The sequence below is a fragment of the Crotalus tigris genome, unplaced genomic scaffold (genome assembly GCF_016545835.1).
Source record: "Crotalus tigris isolate CLP2741 ecotype Arizona unplaced genomic scaffold, ASM1654583v1 scf7180000024309.744930, whole genome shotgun sequence".
NCBI classification, from domain to species: Eukaryota; Metazoa; Chordata; class Lepidosauria; order Squamata; family Viperidae; genus Crotalus; species Crotalus tigris.
In genome coordinates this window covers 182,410-202,033 of record NW_024100481.1, presented here as the reverse complement: position 1 = coordinate 202,033, position 19,624 = coordinate 182,410, and the positions used below count along the sequence as shown (strand labels likewise).

Genomic DNA, 19,624 nt, shown 5'->3' with positions numbered 1-19,624 from the left:
TCGAAGCTCAACCCACACCTGGTTCTCTTCAGGAAGTGCCCTCCTGGTGAGCTGGTGGCCAGGAGCGCCCACGCTGTTTCCCTGGCAAGGGTAGGCAGAGCTGGCTGCAAGCCCGTCAACTGGGCTGCCCCCCAACAGAGGAATTGGTTTGTCCCAGAAGGCCGTGGGGGACCCCCGTTCAGGCGAACAGGCAGCGATTCCCATGCGGCCAATGAGGTCGGGGAGAGACCAGCCCTGGCATGGCCGGAAAGCCTGCAGTCCTGCCCCACAATCACCCCCTCGCTGGGCCAGGCCTTGTGGGGCAGAGGGGAGGGGCCACAGCCTTCTTAATCTCCGGTCATAATGGCCCCATTGAAGTGCTGCTCCTTTGCAAACAGCCAGCGGATAAAGTTAATCAGCGCAAACAAGGACTGTGATAAAACTCTTGGCAGCCTCCAGGGGAGCCTTCCGGGCCTGGAATTCCCAGGTACACCCTCCCCCATCAGGCTGGGCTCCATTTTCTTCCTCGCCTGGGGGCTGTGCCCTGTGGGAAGTGGGGCAGAGGCAGCTGGTAGAGGAAGCCTCGGGCCGAGAACCAAGGTTAGCCATAGCTACGGAGCGCCAGCTGTTGGGGGAACCCCTGGAAGAAGCAGGGGTGAGGGGGGGGGCGCAAAGGTGTGACTACAAATCAGCAAAGGCTCTAAATCTGGAAATGTTCCAGCTGATTTCAGTTTGGTCAGATTCCCACATGAACAGTTCTGCATCCCAATTTAAGGATGGATGGCTGAGGAATTCTGGGAGTTGAAGTCCACCCATCTTGAAGTAAACTGGCCGAGGAATTCTGGGAGTTGAAGTCCACCCATGTTAAAGATGCTGACTAGGGGATTCTGGGAGTTGAAGTCCACCCATCTTAAGGATGCTAACTAGGGGATTCTGGGAGTTGAAGTCCACCCATCTTGAAGCAAGTTTGATTCTGGGAGTTGAAGCCCACCCATCTTAAAACATGCAGTCTGGGGAATTCTGGGAATTTGCCCATCTTAAGCTTACCAAGGTTGAGATGCACCCTGAGTTCTGCATGGGGTCCTTGCTATGCCCCTTCTGCCCCCCCCCCTTTGCCCAGGGGCTGGGATGGCCCCGCAGCACTAAAGGCTCCAGCTGGGCCCGGCCTGCCCAGGCCTGTGAAAGGCGACGCCTGCTCTTTTGAGACATTTTCCAAACATTATCTTTATTAGAGTCCTCGACTAGCCTTTACGGAGTACAATAAAAAAGGAATAGTTTAACACAACAATTTGTTGTCGGGGAACAGAAAAACACAATAGGACAACAGAGCAACATATCCAATTATTGCAAAGTTGTATAGTTTGCTGGTGAAGACATTTTGCCCAGCTGATGTGTGTGAGGCTGGCCTCCCTTAACGAATAATAAGCATTTATCCTTGTGGGCCTCGCATTGGAAATGATGGGGGCAATCAGAGCACATCTGGGGGGGGGCGCTTTGCAAACTGGTCCACTCTGATGCTGCTATGGGGTGAGTGTCTCTCACCCCTGGCCCCACATGCTGGCTGGGGGCCTCTGGGAAGGCTCCTTATCTTGAGGAAAGTCGCCACGGCTGAGAAGTGCGGATTCAGACGCAGGCGGAACATCTGGGATCAGGTTGCTACCCAGAGGAATTGCTCGGATGGCACGAGGAACATCTGTGCAGCTGCAAAGGGGCTTTCCGGAAGGCCCCCCCCCACGGCTGCTGGACCCATCTGAGTCCCAGCTGGCAGACAGAGGGGAGTCCCAGTCTCTGTCACGGGACCCTCCCCCTAAGAGCCCCCAGGACGGTCCCAGGAGGGCAGATCTCCAGGCTGGAGAGGGGAGCCTGCACGGGAATATCTGGGTGGCCAAGGGGGCCCTCTACCCCCTCCCTGACAGCGGTGCAAACGGGGGCCAATCCAGGCGGGCTCCCTGGGGGCCGGGCTGGCAGCAGCTGTCGAGGGGCAGCCTGGCACCTGCTCCTCAGGCGAGGCTGCCCTGTCTCTTGGGCATCTGGAGCAAAGACACCGGTCGCTGGCTTGCTCTGGGCCTGATGGAAAAAGAGGCAGATCAGCCCCAGGGAGGGAGGGAGGCTGGGGACCTGCAGCTCCTCACGGTGGCAAACCCTTCCTGCCCTGGGTGCAAGGCCCAAAGAGCCTGCTAGCCATCCTTGGCAGTGGGAAGGGGTGCCCAGCACGAAGGGGGAGGCTGCCGCGGCAGCTGCCAATCACAATCAATCCACCTGCTTCACCTGGGTGTTTGGCTTTTGGTGTTAGAGCTCCCCCTGCAGGTGGGTTCAGGTTGTGCTGGGAAATTAAATCTGGGATTTAAATCCCCCCTCCTCTCCCTGGTTGCCCCCACCCCCTTTGCTCCTGGCAGGGGCCAGCTGGCCTGGCTCCCTGCCCCACTTGGCTGCCTGCAGCTCAACCAGGGCATTTTCTTCCTGGCCTGAGCCTGGCGGGGTAGGGCAAATGGTTGGGGGGGGGGTCTTTCTTTGAACCTCACTGTGGGTGCAGCGGGGCCTGCAGGAGAGCTGCCCCTCCCCATGGAATAGGATCTCCAAATTCTCATATATATGGGCTCTCAGAGAGGTGGTCTGGATAAGTAGTTCTTCCTTTCCCCTCCCCTCCCCTCCTCTCCCCTCCCCCTTCCTTCCTTCCTTCCTTCCTTCCTTCCTTCCTTCCTTCCTTCCTTCCTTCCTTCCTTCCTTCCTTCCTTCCTTCCTTCCTTCCTTCCTTCCTTCCTTCCCTCCTTCCTCTGTGTTCCTGCAGATGTCCTTCCCCTCCTGGGGGTGCAGAGATGAGGCCCGTCAAGCAACTTGGTGGGTAGAGTTGGGGTTGAGGTCCTCTCATTGTCCCCCCAATTAAGCCAGCTCCAGAGATGGGTGGGTGGGTGAGAAAGAGTCCTGTTGTGACCTATGGCAAGCTGCCCTGACAAACTAGGGGGGCCGGGGGGTGTCTTTGCTTGAGGTGGACGAGGGGGGCCTCTTCCCGTGGGCCTGGGTCTCACAAGCCAGCGAAGCCTGAAAGACAAAAGGGCAGAAGGTTACCCATCAGAGCGGCCCAGGTGGGCTGGGTGTCAGCTGCTCAGTGCCCGGGGGGGGGGCTCACCTGAGGTCGAGATGATGGAGACGCGATCTTCTTTCTGCTGTATCTTGTACCCACTGAATAGACACAAAGGCAAAATGAGTCTGGGGGAATCGGGGTCTGAAGCACCTCCGGGAAGCGGAGGAAGCACAACCACAAAGGCCACCCACCCCAGCCCTGCTTAGTGCCCCCCTGGAGGTTCTCCTGCACCCGTGGCATCCCTCGCAGTGCCCAGGACAAGGCTAGTCTGAGGCTAAAACAGGAGGGCTGCATTGTGGTTCAGTTCCTGGGCCATCTCACACCTGGACGGCTGATTGTGGGTCTCCTGTGAGGCCAACACAACCCTTGGCAGGCAGGCCTTGACCTACGGCAACGGGAGAAGCCTGGCGAGGAAGAGGAGGGGTCTGGTGGGGGGGAGTGCAGTGCGGGTGGCAGGAACTGCAGAGAACAGACCCATTCGGGGCTGCCTTGCTGTGGGATGGGCGAGGCTGGCTGGAGGGCACAAGGGAGGCAGCGTGTGGGTCGGTCCCTGGAGCACACTGGCAGGGCAGCACCGACGGCTCACGGGGGGGGGGGCTGAGCTGGTGGCCAGCCCCAAACTTCTCTCCTTGTGCCCTCTGAGCTGGGCGGCTTCCTTGCAGAGGCTTCACTACCCAAACTGGGTGACAAGAGCACTGATGATGTTACCTAGTTGGGTCATGAAACGTCCGCAAGAAAACAAGCTCAGAGAGCACCCAGGACCCCACAGTCCTGCTTTTTTTTCTCTTCCTCCTCCTCCTCCTCTCCACAAACGTTATTCCTTCTAGCACTGATAATGTTGCATATTTGGGTAATGAAATGTCCACAAGAAAACAGCCAAGCTCAGAGAGGACCAAGGGCCCCCCATTCCTCCTCCTCCTCCTCTCTTTCCAAACCCCCTCCCTTCTGTTGTTGTTGTTAATTGCAAAGTCGTGTCCGACCCATCGCGACCCCATGGACAACGTTCCTCCAGGTCTTCCTGTCCTCTACCATCTTCTGGAGTCCATTTAAGTTCACACCTACTGCTTCAGGGACTCCATCCAGCCACCTCATTCTCCGTCATCCCCTTCTTCTCTTGCCCTCCATCTTTCCCAGCATTAGGCCCTTCTCCAGGGAGTCCTTCCTTCTCATTAGGCGGCCAAAGTATTTGAGTTTCAACTTCAGGATCTGGCCTTCTAAAGAGCAGTCGGGGTTGATCTCCCTGACTGCTCTTTAGAAGGCCAGCATTGATTATATCCCCTAGTTGGGTCATGAAACGTCTACAAGAAAACCACCCAGCTCAGAGACCCACAAGGACCCCACAGTCCTCCTCCTTCCTCCTCTCCATAACCCCTTCCATGTATGTTACCTAGTTGGTTCATAAAACATTTGCAAGAAGCCCACCCAGCTCAGAGACCACTGAGGACCCTCCTTTCAACCCTGCGATACAAATATCCTCCTTTAGTGTTAAAACAGTTCTCCTTCCCGCAGGTTCGACCCTCACAAACGATACCATCGTCTCACTATCGGGGAGCCCACCCCCAAACTCCGTCCCTCTGGGGGTGCTCAATGCCAGCCAGGCCGAGGCCCCTCCTTACATATTCCGCTGCCGACAGACGCAGAAGATGATCAGGGCCAGCAGGATGACGGCCAGGGGGATGAAGATGCCCAGCAGGATGGCCAGCAAGTCGGGGTCCCCGGGGTCCCCTGGAGGGAGGAGAAGAGCGAAGAAGGGGAGCAGGGGAGGGCATGAGGGGCTGGAGAGCCCCAGGCCCGGGGAGGGAACAGAGCAGGGGTCTGCCTACCTGGGTCAGTGGTCAGGCTGACCTCTGGCGGGGCCTGGGTGGTGCTGGTGCCGGGGGTGCTGGAGACGGGGGGCGCTGGGGTCGGGCTCTCCAGCGGGGAATCCTGGCAGAGGCTTCCTACGTAGCCCTCCAGGCAGAGGCAGAGGAAGCCCCCGGAGGTGACCTGGCACGTCCCCTCGTTCTGGCAGGGGCTGCTGAGGCAGGCGTCGTCTGCGGGGGCAGAGACGGGCGAAACGTGGCGCAAACGGGCGGCACCAACCGGGCTGCCCCAGAGGTGAGGGGCCGTCTGCCGCCACGGGGCGCAGAACGCCCCCCCCCCGGGCCCTCCCGGCCCTGCCCACCTTTGAAGCAGTTGCGGGCGTAGTTGGAGACGGCGCAAACCTCCCCTGGGCGGCAGCCTGTGGGCAAGCACTCCACGAGGGCCCCCGGGCGGCAGGTGCATCGCTGGGAACAGTCCTCCGTCATGAAGGTCTCGTTGACCTGGGGAGAAGGGGGTCGGTGCCAGGGCGGGAAGAGCCTCTGCCCACTAGATGCCCACATGGGGGGGGGGAAGGCAGAAGAGCCTGGGCAGCCCCGAGGATGCGGCTGCCGTGCCCACTCGCCACCCACCACAACTCCCAGCTCTTTCTCGGAGTCATCAAAACAGCCACGCCGGTGGGCGGGGGACGGGTCAGGCTTGGCCATGCCCACTTAAAGCCCACCGCCCCCCCTTCACCAGCCCCCCCCCATGTCTGTTTCTCAATCCAGTTTGGCAGCCCCTGGAACTGAAACGCTGGATTGATGGACTCAAGATCAGCTCCAGGTTTATTCAGAAATTTGAGAAGGTGATAGAAGGAGTCTGATTGCTTGTTTTCCCCAGCCCCACATAGGAAGGAAGGAAGGAAGGAAGGAAGGAAGGAAGGAAGGAAGACAGAAGGAAGGAAGATGGAAGAAAGTTAGGAAGGAAGGAGAAAGAAGAAAGGAAGGAGTGAAGAAGGCAGGAAGGCACAGAAGAAGGAAAAGGGGGAAGGAAGGAAAAGGAAGGAAGGAAGAAAGGAAGGAAGGAAGACAAGAGGAAAGGAAGAAAGGAAAGCAGGAAGTAAAGGGGGGAATAATGGAACGAAAGAAGAGGAAGGATGGAAGGAAGACAGGAGAAAGAAAGAGAAAGAAAGAAAGAAAGAAAGAGAAAAAGAAAGAAAGAAGGGAAGAGGACGGAAGCTCCCACCTGGTAATACTGCCCATGGCTTAAGCAGCCACACTGGTCGTAGGGGACGTTGACCAGCCCGCTGAGGACGTAGCCGGGGGCGCTGGCACAGCCCTCCACGCAAGGGGCCTCGCAGCTGGACGGGGCAGCCATGTTGGCACAGCTGGCCGGGCAGGCGGTCATGCAGGGCTGGTAGTTGGTGTGGGCCGGGCACGCCATCGCTGTGGGGGGGGGGAGAGAGAGAGCTCTGCCATTGGACTCCCAAATTATGCCTCGCAGGCAGCCCCTTCCCCAAAGGGCCCTGCTGACCGGACCGTAAACGGGGCCTGCCCATGTCGTAAAACGGGCCTGCCACCCGACCCACCCTATTTCATGATCTTTTTTTTTTTGCAGTGGTGGTCGTTAAGAGAATCAGTGGCGGTCGTTAAGTGAGGGCGGGGTTGCTTATGGCCATGGGTTTGAGCAAAGGGCCCGAAGCACGTTGACCTGCCTGCAGAAAGACCGTCGGAACGCAGAATCTGAGTCAGGCGGACCTCCCTGGGGCTACAGGTGAGTGGACGTAAAACGAGGACGCTCTAGCTTTTAGTCTAGCTCCTTTGGAGAGGCAGGGGAGATGGCGCGAGCCCGCTTTGGAGGACCCCCCCCTCTATTTATGCCAGGCAGGGCCCGGGGTACTCACGGCAGCCGGTGTCCTGCCTCCAGCGCCCCAGGTCCACCTTCTCCTCCTGGCATAGCTGGGCATAGGCCTCCAGAGCCTGGCACAGCAGCTCCGTGTCGTTAAACAAGGCACACAGGTCGTAGACGCAGCCCCTGGAAGCCCACGGGGGAAGCCGTTAGACACAGCCGGGGGGAGGGTCCTTTGGCCTCGCCCCGGGACCCCCCACCCCGCTTGCACACTCACTCTTGGAAAGGTGCAGGGGACACCGCGGCGTGGCAGGCCGAGAAGGGGCCAGCGGGGTCCGACAGCACCCCGCAGGCCTTGGTCCCGTTGACGACGGCCAGCTGTCCTGGGGTGCAGTCCATCTCGAAGCCCGATTCGGGCTCTTCGTCCGGTTCCTGACGCCTTTGGGGAAAGAGGGGCTGCTTCAGGATTCGCACCCGGGGCCGGCAGCCAAGCCAGAGCCACAGCCCTTTGGGGTGCTCAAACCAGCAAGGTCGATGGAGGGGACCTTGGAGGTCTTCCAGTCCAGCCCCCTGCTCAAGGAGGAGACCCTTGAGACAGGCGGCTGTCCAGTCTCTTTTTTTTTTTAAAGGCCTCCAGGGATGGAGCACCCACAACTTCTGGTGGCCAGCTGTTCCACTGGTTAATAATCCTCACTGTTAGGAAGTTTCTCCTAAATGCCAGGTTGCTTCTCTCCTTGATTAGTTCCCATCCATTGTTTCTTGTCCTGCCTTCAATGAATGAATGAATGAATGAATGAATGAATGAATGAATGAATGAATCAATCAATCAGAAAATAGAGCTGGAGGGGACCTTGCAGGTCTTCTAGTCCAGCCCCCTGCTCAAGCAGGAGACCCTATACCATCTCAGACAAGTGACTGTCCAGTCTCTTCTTAAAAACCTCCAGTGATGGAGTGCCCACAATTTCTGATGGCCAGCTGTTCCACTGGTTAATTCTCCTCACTGTTAGGAAGTTTCTCCTTAATTCCAGGTTGCTTCTCTCCTTCATAATTTTTCCATCCATTGCTTCTTGTCCTGTCTTCCTAGACTGATTGATTGATTGATTGTAGTAGTGGTAAAGTAAAGTTGGAAGGGACCTTGGAGGTCATCTAGTCCAACCCCCTGCTCAGGCAGGAAACCCTATCCTATTTCAGACAAAGGGCTGTCCAGTCTCTTCTTAAAAACTTCCATCCTTGCTTGATTATTCCTGGGGGCCCAGTACCCTCCCTCCTCCCTCCCGGGACCCTCCCTTCATGCCTTCCACGGTGCCCCCCAGCTGACCTGACTCTGCCAGGGCTGAATTTTCCGCTCCCTCCGTCCAGCTCCTTGTTCTTGACTGAGACCTGCCAGCTGTTGCCAAAGGCATTGAGGGTCCGGGCCAGGGTCCCGTCCGGCTTCATGTACTCATTATTGCGACGGCCATCGTAGTTCCCGCAGAGGCCGCCAACCCGCTTCTGGTAGGTGCTGGGCAGGACAATCTCTGAGGACGAAGAGAGAAAGAGGGACCCTCGTCTCAGCCCCCTGGGCTCTGGGTGGGTCACCCCATCACCCTTAGTGCGCTAGAGCAGGGGTCTCCAACCTTGGCATCTTTAAGACTCGTGGACTTCAACTCCCAGAATTCCCCAGCCAGCATACTCGTTGTGGCCCTGCTTACTCTCTTGTAATCCCTTTCTCTCCAATCTCTCTGCTTTAAGGGATAGGTGAGGATGTAAAATAAGGAGGGGTCTCCAACCTTGGCAACTTTAAGACTGGTGGACTTCAACTCCCAGAATTCCCCAGCCAGCATACTCCTTGTGGCGCTGCTTACTCTCTTATAATCCCTTCCTCTCCAATCTCTCCGCTTTAAGGGATAGGTGAAAAAAACACCAGGCATGGCTGGCTGGGGAATTCTGGGAGTTGAAGTCCACCAGTCTTAAAGGGGCCAAAGTTGGAGAGCCCTGCCCTAAAGTTAATCCTCCACTTAACAATTCATTTAATGACCGTTTGACGTTACAACAGCACTGAAAAAAAGGACATGACTGTTTTCCACGCTTATGACCGTTGTGGTCCCGTGACCAAAATTCAGACGCTTGGCAACTGACTCATATTTACGACAGCTGCAGAGTCTCGGGATCAGGTTGACTCCCTTTTGTGGCCATCCATAGAAGTCATAAAATGGGGCAAAACTCACTTAACGACTGTCTTGCTTACCAACACAAATTTTGGCTTCAATTGTGGTCGTAAGCCGAGGACCGCCTGTGCTTGAGGTCAGGGCTGCTGTAGCTGCCCCTGAGGTTCAGATGCCCTCTGGGGACCCCGAAAGACCAGCGGAGGGTCTTGTGTCAACCCTCTAGAAGGGGCGTGGATGATGGGTTATGTTGAGCTCTACCTAAGGAGGGCACCTCCCTTGCCTGCCTTCCCAGGGGTGCCAAAGAGGATGCCCACCTTGTGAATACCTGGTGCTCCATCTGGGGAGGCCCCCCTCCCCCTTTTCTGCTTTGCACCCGGCCCCCGCAGTGATACTCAAGCCCCTCGGCTGGGCCAGGGGGACGAGACCCCTCACTCCTCAGGCTGTTGGTTTCCAGTCTCCTCTGGATGCCGCTCACCAGATGGGTGAGCAAAGGAGTCTGAGCTATTTCAGGGTGTGGGGGGGGCAGCCCACCCCCTCTCTTTGCACCCTAACCCACACCCTCCCTGCCCTTGAACGGTCCCTTCCCCACAAGAGGGCTCTTCCTGGCCAGGAACCGTGGTCCGAGGGCGGAGGCCAAGGCCCAGTCAGCAGGAGACGTTCACGTCCCACCCCTCCTCCTCCTGCCCCCTCCCTCCCCAGATAATACTGACCGGCACCGTTTTGGCCATCATACGAGAGCGAGAAGCCGAAATTGGTCTGGACAATCAACCTGCGGCCCCTCTGGGTGATCTGGAGCCCCTCCGTGGGGGAGTAGGGAGGAGTGACCCTCACACCGTTGACCTGGAACCAAGGGGGGAGAGCCGTCACTGGGGGCGGCAGTCGGGGGGGGCAAAGGTGAAAGGACCCCCGCCCCCAAAGCAGCCCCTCCGGCAGTTTGTTCACATGGAGCCATGTGAAGCACCGCCTGGGGGGGGGTCCTCCTAGCCACTTACCGCCATCTTGCGCCCCTGCATGAGGGTGATCTGGAAGCCCAGCACCTCCACGTAAAGCTCGCGCAGGAAGGAGACGCGGTGGAGGATGGACCGGCGGTGGTTCCGGCCCGCCACGGAGACGGGCTCCAGCCCTTCGGGGAGTCGCCCCAGCGTCTGAGTCAGGGTGTACGTGCAGCGCCCTTGGAAGTGGTGGACGAAGTTGTCGAAGGTGCGGTAGTGCGGGTCCCCCGAGATCACACACTGGTGGAAGGCTGCCAGAGAAAGGGAGTTGGTGAAATCGGGGAGGGGGGCAGAGCCAGGTGGGGACCCCTACCCCATAGCCCTGGGCGCCCCGCGGACTCACTGGTGGGCCGACAGTAGTGCAGGCCCTCGGTGCTGGTGCTGCACAGGGACCCCGTCGGGCAGCTGAAAGGCTGGCACTGAATTTGCCCGCCCAGGCAGATGCAGCGTTGTTGGCAGCCGCTCGTCACCCAGGTGTCTCCATTCTGCAAAGGAAGCGCAGTGGGTGAGGCTCGACGCCGCGCTCAGCTGCCCCCCCCACCAATTTCAGAAGATACCCTTGTGGGCGCCCGGATGGAAGACCACCAGGCGATCTCCACTGGACAGACCCCCCTCAAAGATCCTGGGAGGAACCGAGGGAAGAGATTCTGCGGGCTACTCGGATCGTGGGCGTCACAGGCTAAGTGGTGCCAGCTTCGGCTCTGGGTGCCCGAGGGGGGCACTGCCCACCTCAAGCGGGAGTCCACGCAACCTTCCTCCCCCACTTACATTGTGGTACTCCTGCTGATGGTCCCGACACCCACACTCCCGCATGGGGACACACGTGAGGTCGCTGAGCACGTAGCCCCGGTCGCAGGCGCAGCCCTCCACGCAGGGCGTGGGGTAGTGGCAGCTGGCAGGGGCGTAGAGGTTGGAGCAGGTGGCTGGGCACGGAGAGGCGCACTCGGAGAAGTGGCTGTCCGGAGGGCAAGGAAGAGCTGCGCCAGGCGGAAGCACAGAAAAAGCAATAATTGTTTTTGGAAACAGAATTTCGGAAACTCCCTTTGTTTTAGACCAGGAGTAGGCAACCTCAGCTCTTTTATGACTCATGGACTTCAACTCCCAGAATTCCTGAGTCACCCATGCTGACTCAGGAATTCTGGGAGCTGAAGTCCATGAGTCATAAAAGAGCCGAGGTTGCCTACCCCTGTTTTAGACCAGGAAGATATTTCTAGTAAACTACGTGCTGCTTCTGTCTGTGTGTGTGTGTGTGGGGGTGCTTTTACACTAATCTGATGGCACCAATAAAGGTAGTCCTCAATTTACGACACAATGGAGCCCAAACTTGACACAACAACTGTCAAGCATTGTCAAGCACCCCGATTTTGGTCACACGCTGGGACGAGTGTAAGTGTGAAAAACGCTCGTAAGTCACTCTTTTCAGGGCTGTTGTAACTCTGAACGGTCACTAAACAAATCATCGTAAATCGAGGACTACCTGTAATAGCCACTACAACACAAGGACAGCTATGCTTCGAGTTACGACCACAATGGAGCCCAAAATTTATGTTGCTAGGTTAAACATTTGTTAAGTGACGTTTGCCTCATTTTATGACTTTTCTCGTCATGGTAAGCGAAATGCTGCATCTGTGAAGCCAGCCACACGGTCGTTAAGTGAATCCGGCTTCCCCATTGACTTTGCTTGTCAGAAGGTCGCAAAATGGGATCACATAACCTCCCAGGGCTCTACAACCGTCATAAATATGAGTCAGTTGCCGAGCGTCTGAATTTTGATCGTGTGACCACGGGGAGGCTGCGACGAGGGTGTGAAAAACAGCCCTAAGTCACATTTTCCGGTGCCGTTGTAACTCCGAACGGTCACTAAATGGGCTGTTGTAAGTGGAGGACCACCTGTATGAAAAACCTAGGTGGAAAGTCACACAACAGGGCTGGAAGACCACAAAGTGACAAGGGTGGGGATGCTGGGGCATTGTGGGAGAAGATGGACCCAAAGAGGCAGAAGTTCCTTCGTGAGGTGCCTGCTGCACATCCTTGGCTCTTTTATGACTGGTGGACTTCAACTCCCAGAATTCCTGAGCCAGCCATGCTGAGGGGAAAGGGAGAGGTTTCCAAGCTGAGCCAGGCTGGCTCAGGAATTCTGGGAGTTGAAGTCCACCAGTCATGAAGGGGCCATAGTTCCCTCACGCTGGCTAAGGAATTCTGGGAGTTGAAGTCCACAAGCCATCAAAGGGTCATAGTTCCCTCACGCTGCCTGAGGACTTCTGGGAATTGAAGTCCACAAGTCATCAAAGGGTCATATTTTCCTCACGCTAGCTGAGGAATTCTGGGAATTGAAGTCCACCAGTCATGAAGGGGCTACAGTTCCCTCATGCTGGCTCAGGAATTCTGGGACTTGAAGTCCAGAAGTCATCAAGGGAGCCATAGTTCCCCCCCCCCCCCGCGCTGGCTGAAGAATTCTGGGAGTTGAAGTCCACCACTTGTGAAGGGGCCATAGTTTCCCCATGCTGGCTCAGGAATTCTGGGAGTTGAAGTCCACGAGTCATAAGTGGCTCATAGTTCCCTCATGCTGGCTGAGGAATTCTGGGAGTTGGTCCACAAGTCATAAAAGAGCCAAGGTGGCCTAGCCCTGGACTAGTCTCTTGCGTCACTTGTTGTGGGTTTTTGTATGTGTGGCCCTCTGGGCCCCCGCCTGCTGTCCCCTGAGGCGCTTACGGCAGAACGTGCTGTTCCTCCAGGAGATGCCGGCCACGCCGTGGCTCCTGCAGGCCTCCACGTAGGCCTGGATGTTGTCGCAGAGGACGGAGGCCATGCCCTGGTACTGGCACATGTCGTAAAGGCAGTTCTGGAAGAAGAGCTTGGGGTCGATGAGGGAGTGGCAGGCCTGGTACTTGGGCGCCATGATCTCCATGCACAAGGCGCCCAGGCGCTCCAGTTCCTGGCGGGAGCAGCTGGATTCCGAGTCCGGACGATTGTCTGGCTGGCAGCTGTTGGTGGGAAGGAGGAAAGGGAAAAAGAGGCCGTGATACTTTAGGAGGAATAACAATCCATTAGGATAGAGCTGGAAGGGACCTTGGAGGTCTTCTAGTCCAGCCCCTACTCAAGCTGGAGACCTTGTATCATCTCAGACAAGGGGCTGTCCAATCAGGAAGGAAGGAAGGAAGGAAGGAAGGAAGGAAGGAAGGAAGGAAGGAAGGATAACAACAAGAGTTGGAAGGGACCTTGAAGGTCTTCTAGTCCAGCCCCCTGCTCAAGCAGGAGACCTTATACCATTTCAAACAAGAAAAACACTCTATTTACGGCAGTAGTTCTCAACCTTTTTAATGCTACGACCCCCAACCAGTCGTAAGTCGAGGATTACTCAACCAGTCGTAAGTGGAGGACTACTCAACTGGTGCAGCACCGTTTGCAGAATGGGACTTTTGGCGGGCTCAGCAGGGCAGAGACAGCCTGGACAATTCCTATTGGCTTTTGAAAGCCAATAGAATTAGACTCTATTCAAGAGAGTCTATTCTATTGGCTTTCAAAAGCCAATAGAATAAAGGAGTAGCAAAGCTAAGGAAAAGGGGGGAAAAATGGCGGACTGCGTTGTTTGCGACCCCCGTGAAATGGTCGTTCGACCCCAAATGGGGTCCCAACCCACAGGTTGAGAACCACTGCTTTACAGACAAGTGTTCTATGCTGCAAAGATCCTTTGCAACGTTAGTTATAAGCTTCCTGTCGCTTCGTTTGCTGCCCACTCTTCCCCCAACAGCTTACCCTGCGTCGGCATCACCGGGTGCTTTCCAGCTGTTCCCAAACTGGCTGTCGTTGACCGCCAAATGTCCATTTGGCATCAGATAGTCGTCTGTGCTCTGGTTGTTGTAGTTGCCACACATGCCACAAACCTGGGAGGGGAAGATGGATGTGATGGGCGCGGGAGACAGGAGGCCCTCTGACTAACATTTTCAGTGAGCTACGAGTGCCTTGGATAAAGGCAGGGGTCTTCAAACTTGGCCCTTTGATGACTTGTGGACTTCAACTCCCAGAATTCCTCAGCCAGGCACGCGTGCCTGGCTGAGGAATTCTGGGAGTTGAAGTCCACAAGTCATCAAAGGGCCAAGTTTGAAAACCCTGCTTTAGAAAGTCGGGAAAATGAGTGCAGCAATCAAATGCAGGCTTACATGAAGCAGTCCGGGCCCGCCGTGCGGTCCAAAGCCTAAAAAATCCCGGTGGGCAGGTCAGGGACTTACCTTCCCGAAATATGTCCCCGGCAGCTGAATCTCCAGGTGATGGTTCCCATCAAACTTCACCACCAGCCCAAAGTTCGTCTCTATGACTACGTAGATGCCCCTGGGGACAATGGAGACCCCCGGGATGCGGCCTTCCGCAGGTACTCGCACACGCTGGCCATCGATCTGGGGTCAAACGAGAGAGCGTGACCTGGTCTCCATTTTCTGATCCTCCCTTTCTGGAGGGACCACAGCCCAAGACGGTCCCCAGACGACGTGGCTCCCATCCTAGGGAGGTGCTGTCTTGCCACCACGGCTGGGGGGGACTCCGAGACCAATGCTCCTGCCCTCCCGCCTCCTCTCCCACTCAGCCGGGACCCTCACCAGCACGCGCCGGCTCTTCTGCAGCGTGATGGTGACTCCCTGTACATAGACCGTCACATGGCGCAAGTAGGAGGCCTCTGGCTGGCCTCGCTCCTCGTTCTTGGCCGTGATATTGAAGAACGGCAGGCGAGGGTCCTGCTGGCACAGGGCCACCAGGGTGTAGGTGCAGGTGCCCATGAAGGAGACCATCTTGAGGTCAAAGGTGTAGTAGTGGGGGTCTCCAGCCACGTGGCAGGTGGCTACTCCTGAGAGAGAAGAGCAGGGGCAGAGTGGGGCTCCGTTCTGCGGCCGGCAGGGGTCCCAGAGAGGCCACTGGCCGCAGGGGGAGAGGCCTCACCTGTGTCTTGGCAGCCCAGCAGGCCGTCCACGGGCCGGCACTCCTGGACCGGGGAGCAGCTCCACCCCTCGCAGGTGATATTGTCGCCAGCAGCGCAAGAGCATCGCTGGGTGCAGTTCAGGTCCCCCATCCAGCTCTCCCCAACCTGCGGATGAAACGGGGGGGGGGCGTTGAGGTGGGACTGGTCAGGGTTTGCCTCCCCAAATCTCCCCCCCCTCTGGCTCCAGGTCTCCTGGCAGCCCTTTGGGGCACTAGCCCCTCCCGCTGTTGCTCGCCCACCGGCATGTGCCGTGCAGAGGAAGGAAGACCCCCCCCAAAGACTCAAAGGTGCCCAGCGCCTGACTTTGTCCTACAGGCAGACCTTGACTTATGACCACAATTTCCGTCACTAAGCGAGTCTGAGTTTTGCCCCGTTTTACAGCACGGTTGTTAAGTGAAACAATGCAGTGGTTTTAAGTTAAGAACGCAGTCGTTAAGTGAACCTGGACTCTCCCATTGGCTTCGCTTGTCAGAAAGGCGCAAAAGGGGATCGCGTGACCCCCCTCCCCCGGGACGTAAATATGAACCGGTCGCCAGGCGTCCAAATTTTAATCACGTGACCGTGGGGAGGCTGCAGCCGTTGTGTGGGGGAAAAAAATCACAAGTCGCTTTTTTTAAATGTTGTATCTTGGAGTGGTCACTTAATGAACTGTCGTAAGCCGAGGACTGCCCGTGGGCCAGTTTCCAGCCCAGGAGACGAGAGACGAGAGGCTGAACGCCCTTTGCGGGCTCAGCCGGGTCCTTCTCACCACATGGTAGTGCCCGTCGGCATCTGTGCAGCCACACTGGTCAAGAGGGACACACTGGTCTCCGCTGAGGACGAAGCCCTGGTCACACACGCAGCCCTCCACGCAGGGCAGAGCAGGGCAGCTGTCCCTGGGTGCTGCATCCGTGCAGGTGGCCGGGCAGGCTGGACCACAGGAGCTGTAGGAGCTCCCGGGAGGACAGCTTAGGGCTGGGGAGGGAGAAATAGAAAGAGAGAGAGAGGGAGGGAGAGAGAAAGAGAGAGGGAGAGGGAGAGAGAAAGAGAAAAAGAGAGGAAGAGAGAAAGGGAGAGAGAGAGAAAGAGAGGGAGAGAAGAAGAGAGGAAGAGAAAGCAAGAGATAAAGAAAGAGAAAGAGGAGAGAAAAGGAGGGAGAGAAAGTGGGAGAGAGAAAGAGAGAAAGAGAGGAAGAGAGAAAAAGAAAACGACAGAGGGAGGGAGAGAAAAGAGAGAGCGCTTTAGAACCCATTCTTCATCCAGGATTGTTTCAGCAAAAGATGGTAATCCCCGATTCATCTTCCATTCGTCCTGCAACATGAGGCTTTTTGCTCACTGTACCTACAAGGCGGAACTCTTTAATTAAAGGCACAAAAGCCCTTAAAGTCTTTGCTACCGTTTGGCCTTCCCACTCCAAGCAGGCAGATGCTATTGTCGGTTCTGCTGGTGCAAATAGATAAACACAACCCACAATAAACCAGGAAAGAAGAAGGAAGAGCAATACAGAGGTTACTCCGTTCAATCCCTGGACAACGTCACTGTTTGGATTTCTTGCGGAAATTAGCAAAGGAAACTAATTGGTTCCACCGAAAAGATTTCGTGTAAAATTTACACACTTGAATTTTCTCATTTGTGGGCAGCGTTTGGAAAATGCACAATTCTCTCTGAATCCATGTTCTCTCTGGTCCAAATTCAGCACCTAAACCAGGAATCTTCAAACTTGGCCATTTTAAGACTTGTGGACTTCAACTCCCAGAATTCCTCAGCCAGCCCCTTTCTTGGAGAAGGGAGTTGGGACAGGGGAGGACGTGGAATAGGGCAGGGGCCTTCAACCTTGGCAATTTTAAGACTGGTGGACTTCCAACTCCCAGAATTCCCTAGCCAGCATAAACATTGTGGCCCTGCTTACTCTCTTATAATCCCTTTCTCTCCAATCTCTCCGCTTTAAGGGATAGGTGAAAAAAAAATGGCTGGCTGAGGAATTCTGGAAGTTGAAGTCGACAAGTCTTAAAGGAGCCAAGTTTGAAGACCCCTGACCTAAATTGACCCCTGTGTGTTTATCTTTTATTGCTACTTCCTGCATCCGTTATCTGCAAGCTGCCCCAGGAATCCCACCACAGGCCAGTCTTTCAACACGGGGAATATATTTACGGCAGAAAGTGCTGTTTCTCCAGACGATGGTGACCCCGGCTTGGGCACAGCGGTCGGCATAGGCCTGTAGGGCAAAGCACAGCATCCCTGCATCTCCATCGGTTTCACACAGGTCGTAGAAGCAGTTCTCAAATGCCCCCTCGGGGGCCACCTTGCCATGGCACGGAGCGAACGGACCTATGGGGAAAAAAGCAAGCTGGGTTCACAATCAACCCCCAGGGATGGATGGAGACCCACAAGCTCCTAGACAACCAGACGTTTGGGTTTCCAAAGGGACTAGGAACTTGAAAATAGGAATTGGGTAGGTCTAATATAATGAAAAGGAGGGCTAGAATAGAATAGAATAGAATAGAACAGAATTAGATTAGAATAGAAGAGAAGAGAATATGGGATGGAATGGAATATGAGATGGAAGAATAGAATAGAATAGAATAGAATAGAATAGAATAGAATAGAATAGAATAGAATAGAATAGAATAGAATAGAATAGAATAGAATAGAATAGAATAATAAAATATAGAATAGAAAATAGAATAGAATAATAATGATAGAATAGAATAGAATAATAAAATATAGAATAGAATAGAATTAATAGAATAGAATAGAATAATAATGATATAATAGAATTAGAATAGAATAATAAAATACAGAATAGAATAGAATAATAATGATATAATAGAATTAGAATAGAATAGAATAATAAAATATAGAATAGAATAAAATAGAATAATAATATAGAATAGAATTAGAATAGAATAGAATATGGGATGGAATAGAATATGGGATGGAATGGAATATGGGATGGAAGAATAGAATAGAATAGAATAGAATAGAATAGAATAATAAAATATAGAATAGAAAATAGAATAGAATAATAATGATAGAATAGAATAGAATAGAATAGAATAATAAAATATAGAATAGAATAGAATTAATAGAATAGAATAGAATAGAATAATAATGATATAATAGAATAGAATAATAAAATATAAAATAGAATAGAATAGAATAATAATGATATAATAGAATTAGAATAGAATAGAATAATAAAATATAGAATAGAATAAAATAGAATAATAATATAGAATAGAATTAGAATAGAATAGAATATGGGATGGAATAGAATATGGGATGGAATGGAATATGGGATGGAAGAATAGAATAGAATAGAATAGAAATAGAATAGAAATAGAATAGAATAGAATAGAATAGAATAGATGCTGGAAGGGACCTTGGAGGTCTTCTAGTCCAGCCCTCGCTAGAGCAGGAGAACCTCCACAGTCCCTTCCAGTTCAGTTATGCTGTTATTCTGTAACTCCCCTCCTAAAAAGTCCCAGAGAGCCCCAATCTCACCTTTGGGATCTGTAAGAATCCCACAGCTGGTGGGTCCCTGAGCTTCGGCTGCAATGTCTGGATTGCATTCTTCAGGATCTTTTGAGTCGGTGCAGCTGCAAATGAACACCGTAAAAGTCACCAAAAGGGCAGCCTTCTTCAACACGGGTGTCCTCCAGATGTGCTGGATGACACCTCCCATGACCAGGCTGGGGGGAAGGGAGGGAGGAAGGAAGCTGGGATCCAACCATTGGGCAGTTTCTCCAGCCCTTGCTTGATCTAAGCCTCCCCACTCAAAAGTGTTTGCTTCAGTTAGAACTTTCATAATGGAGGTTTCAGGGACCTCCTTGTTTTTGATGATGTTTTTCAAACTTGGCAACTTTTAAGATGGTTGGACTTCAACTCCCAGGATTCCCTGGCCAGCCCTTAAAAGTTGCCAAGTTTGAACAACGCTGCTTTAGATCAGGGGTCTCCAAACGTGCAACTTTTAGACTTGTGCTTACTCTCTTATAATCCCTTCCTCTCCAATCTCTCCACTTTAAGGGATAGGTGAAAAAAAAACCCAGGCACGGCTGGCTGGGGAATTCTGGGAGTTGAAGTCCACAAGTCTTAAAAAGTTGCCAATTTTGCAAGACCCCTGTTTTAGACAATGGGGGGGTTTTAAGGGAGAAAAAAAACATTGTGCTCATGGTTGCCCTCTTTCAAATCTTGACATTAAATTATGTAAAAACATTTTTTAGGAATCTCAGCTGGCCCAGTTCAGAAATGATTAGGGGGAAAGTCTCCTATCCGAAATTTCTTGCTGAGGAAGATTCCAGGTTTTCAGACTGGGGGGGGGGGTGTAAGACTCACCTGGCATCACCAATATTGGGCACCAGCCAGCTCTTCCCCAGCTGGTTGTCATCGGTCCCCGCGGAGGTACCATTGGGCATAAGATTGTCATCCCCGGCTTGTCCGTTAAAGTTGCCTGAAAAAGGAGGAGGGAAGGGTTGGGAGGAGGCACTCATGTTTCACACATGTACAAAGAGAGTCCTTGGGTTACAACCACAATTGAGCTCAAAATTTTTGTCGTTAAGGGAGACATTCATATGAAGCAGTGGCCAAGCATCTGGATTTTAATTACATGATTGTGGGGGTGCTACAAAGATCGTAAGTGTGAAAAATGGCCATGTCATTTTTTTTCCAGGATAGTTCTGGGATCACTAGAGCAGGGGTCCCCAATCCCTGATCCGTGGACTGGCACCGGACCGTGGCATGCCAGCAACCGGGCCGCACAAACAAGCAAAGCCTCATCCGCGGGATGCAGGCAGCACACAAAACCATGCGCCCTCCGGTCCGTGGGAAAACCTCTCTCCACGTAACC

At 54.1% G+C, this 19,624-nt stretch overlaps 1 protein-coding gene across 1 annotated transcript in view; it reads right to left on the bottom strand.

The window, feature by feature from the left end:
• Window positions 1-2,720: 2,720 nt before the first annotated feature.
• The window catches only part of ZAN (zonadhesin), a 30,767-nt gene continuing 13,863 nt past the window's right edge, over window positions 2,721-19,624 (bottom strand). Inside the window, exons 16-37 of the mRNA XM_039324856.1 lie at window positions 19,114-19,228; window positions 18,283-18,377; window positions 16,930-17,106; window positions 15,548-15,753; window positions 14,760-14,904; window positions 14,423-14,667; window positions 14,060-14,224; window positions 13,587-13,714; window positions 12,543-12,814; window positions 10,599-10,807; window positions 10,174-10,315; window positions 9,831-10,081; window positions 9,549-9,678; window positions 8,010-8,208; window positions 6,969-7,130; window positions 6,747-6,877; window positions 6,089-6,288; window positions 5,226-5,364; window positions 4,885-5,094; window positions 4,678-4,786; window positions 3,107-3,159; window positions 2,721-3,018 (exon numbers count right to left, since the gene is read on the bottom strand). Of these exons, the coding sequence (XP_039180790.1) occupies window positions 3,002-3,018; window positions 3,107-3,159; window positions 4,678-4,786; window positions 4,885-5,094; window positions 5,226-5,364; window positions 6,089-6,288; window positions 6,747-6,877; window positions 6,969-7,130; window positions 8,010-8,208; window positions 9,549-9,678; window positions 9,831-10,081; window positions 10,174-10,315; window positions 10,599-10,807; window positions 12,543-12,814; window positions 13,587-13,714; window positions 14,060-14,224; window positions 14,423-14,667; window positions 14,760-14,904; window positions 15,548-15,753; window positions 16,930-17,106; window positions 18,283-18,377; window positions 19,114-19,228 (3,500 nt within the window). The 3' untranslated portion in view covers window positions 2,721-3,001. The remainder of the gene's footprint in view (window positions 3,019-3,106; window positions 3,160-4,677; window positions 4,787-4,884; window positions 5,095-5,225; window positions 5,365-6,088; window positions 6,289-6,746; window positions 6,878-6,968; window positions 7,131-8,009; window positions 8,209-9,548; window positions 9,679-9,830; window positions 10,082-10,173; window positions 10,316-10,598; window positions 10,808-12,542; window positions 12,815-13,586; window positions 13,715-14,059; window positions 14,225-14,422; window positions 14,668-14,759; window positions 14,905-15,547; window positions 15,754-16,929; window positions 17,107-18,282; window positions 18,378-19,113; window positions 19,229-19,624) is intronic.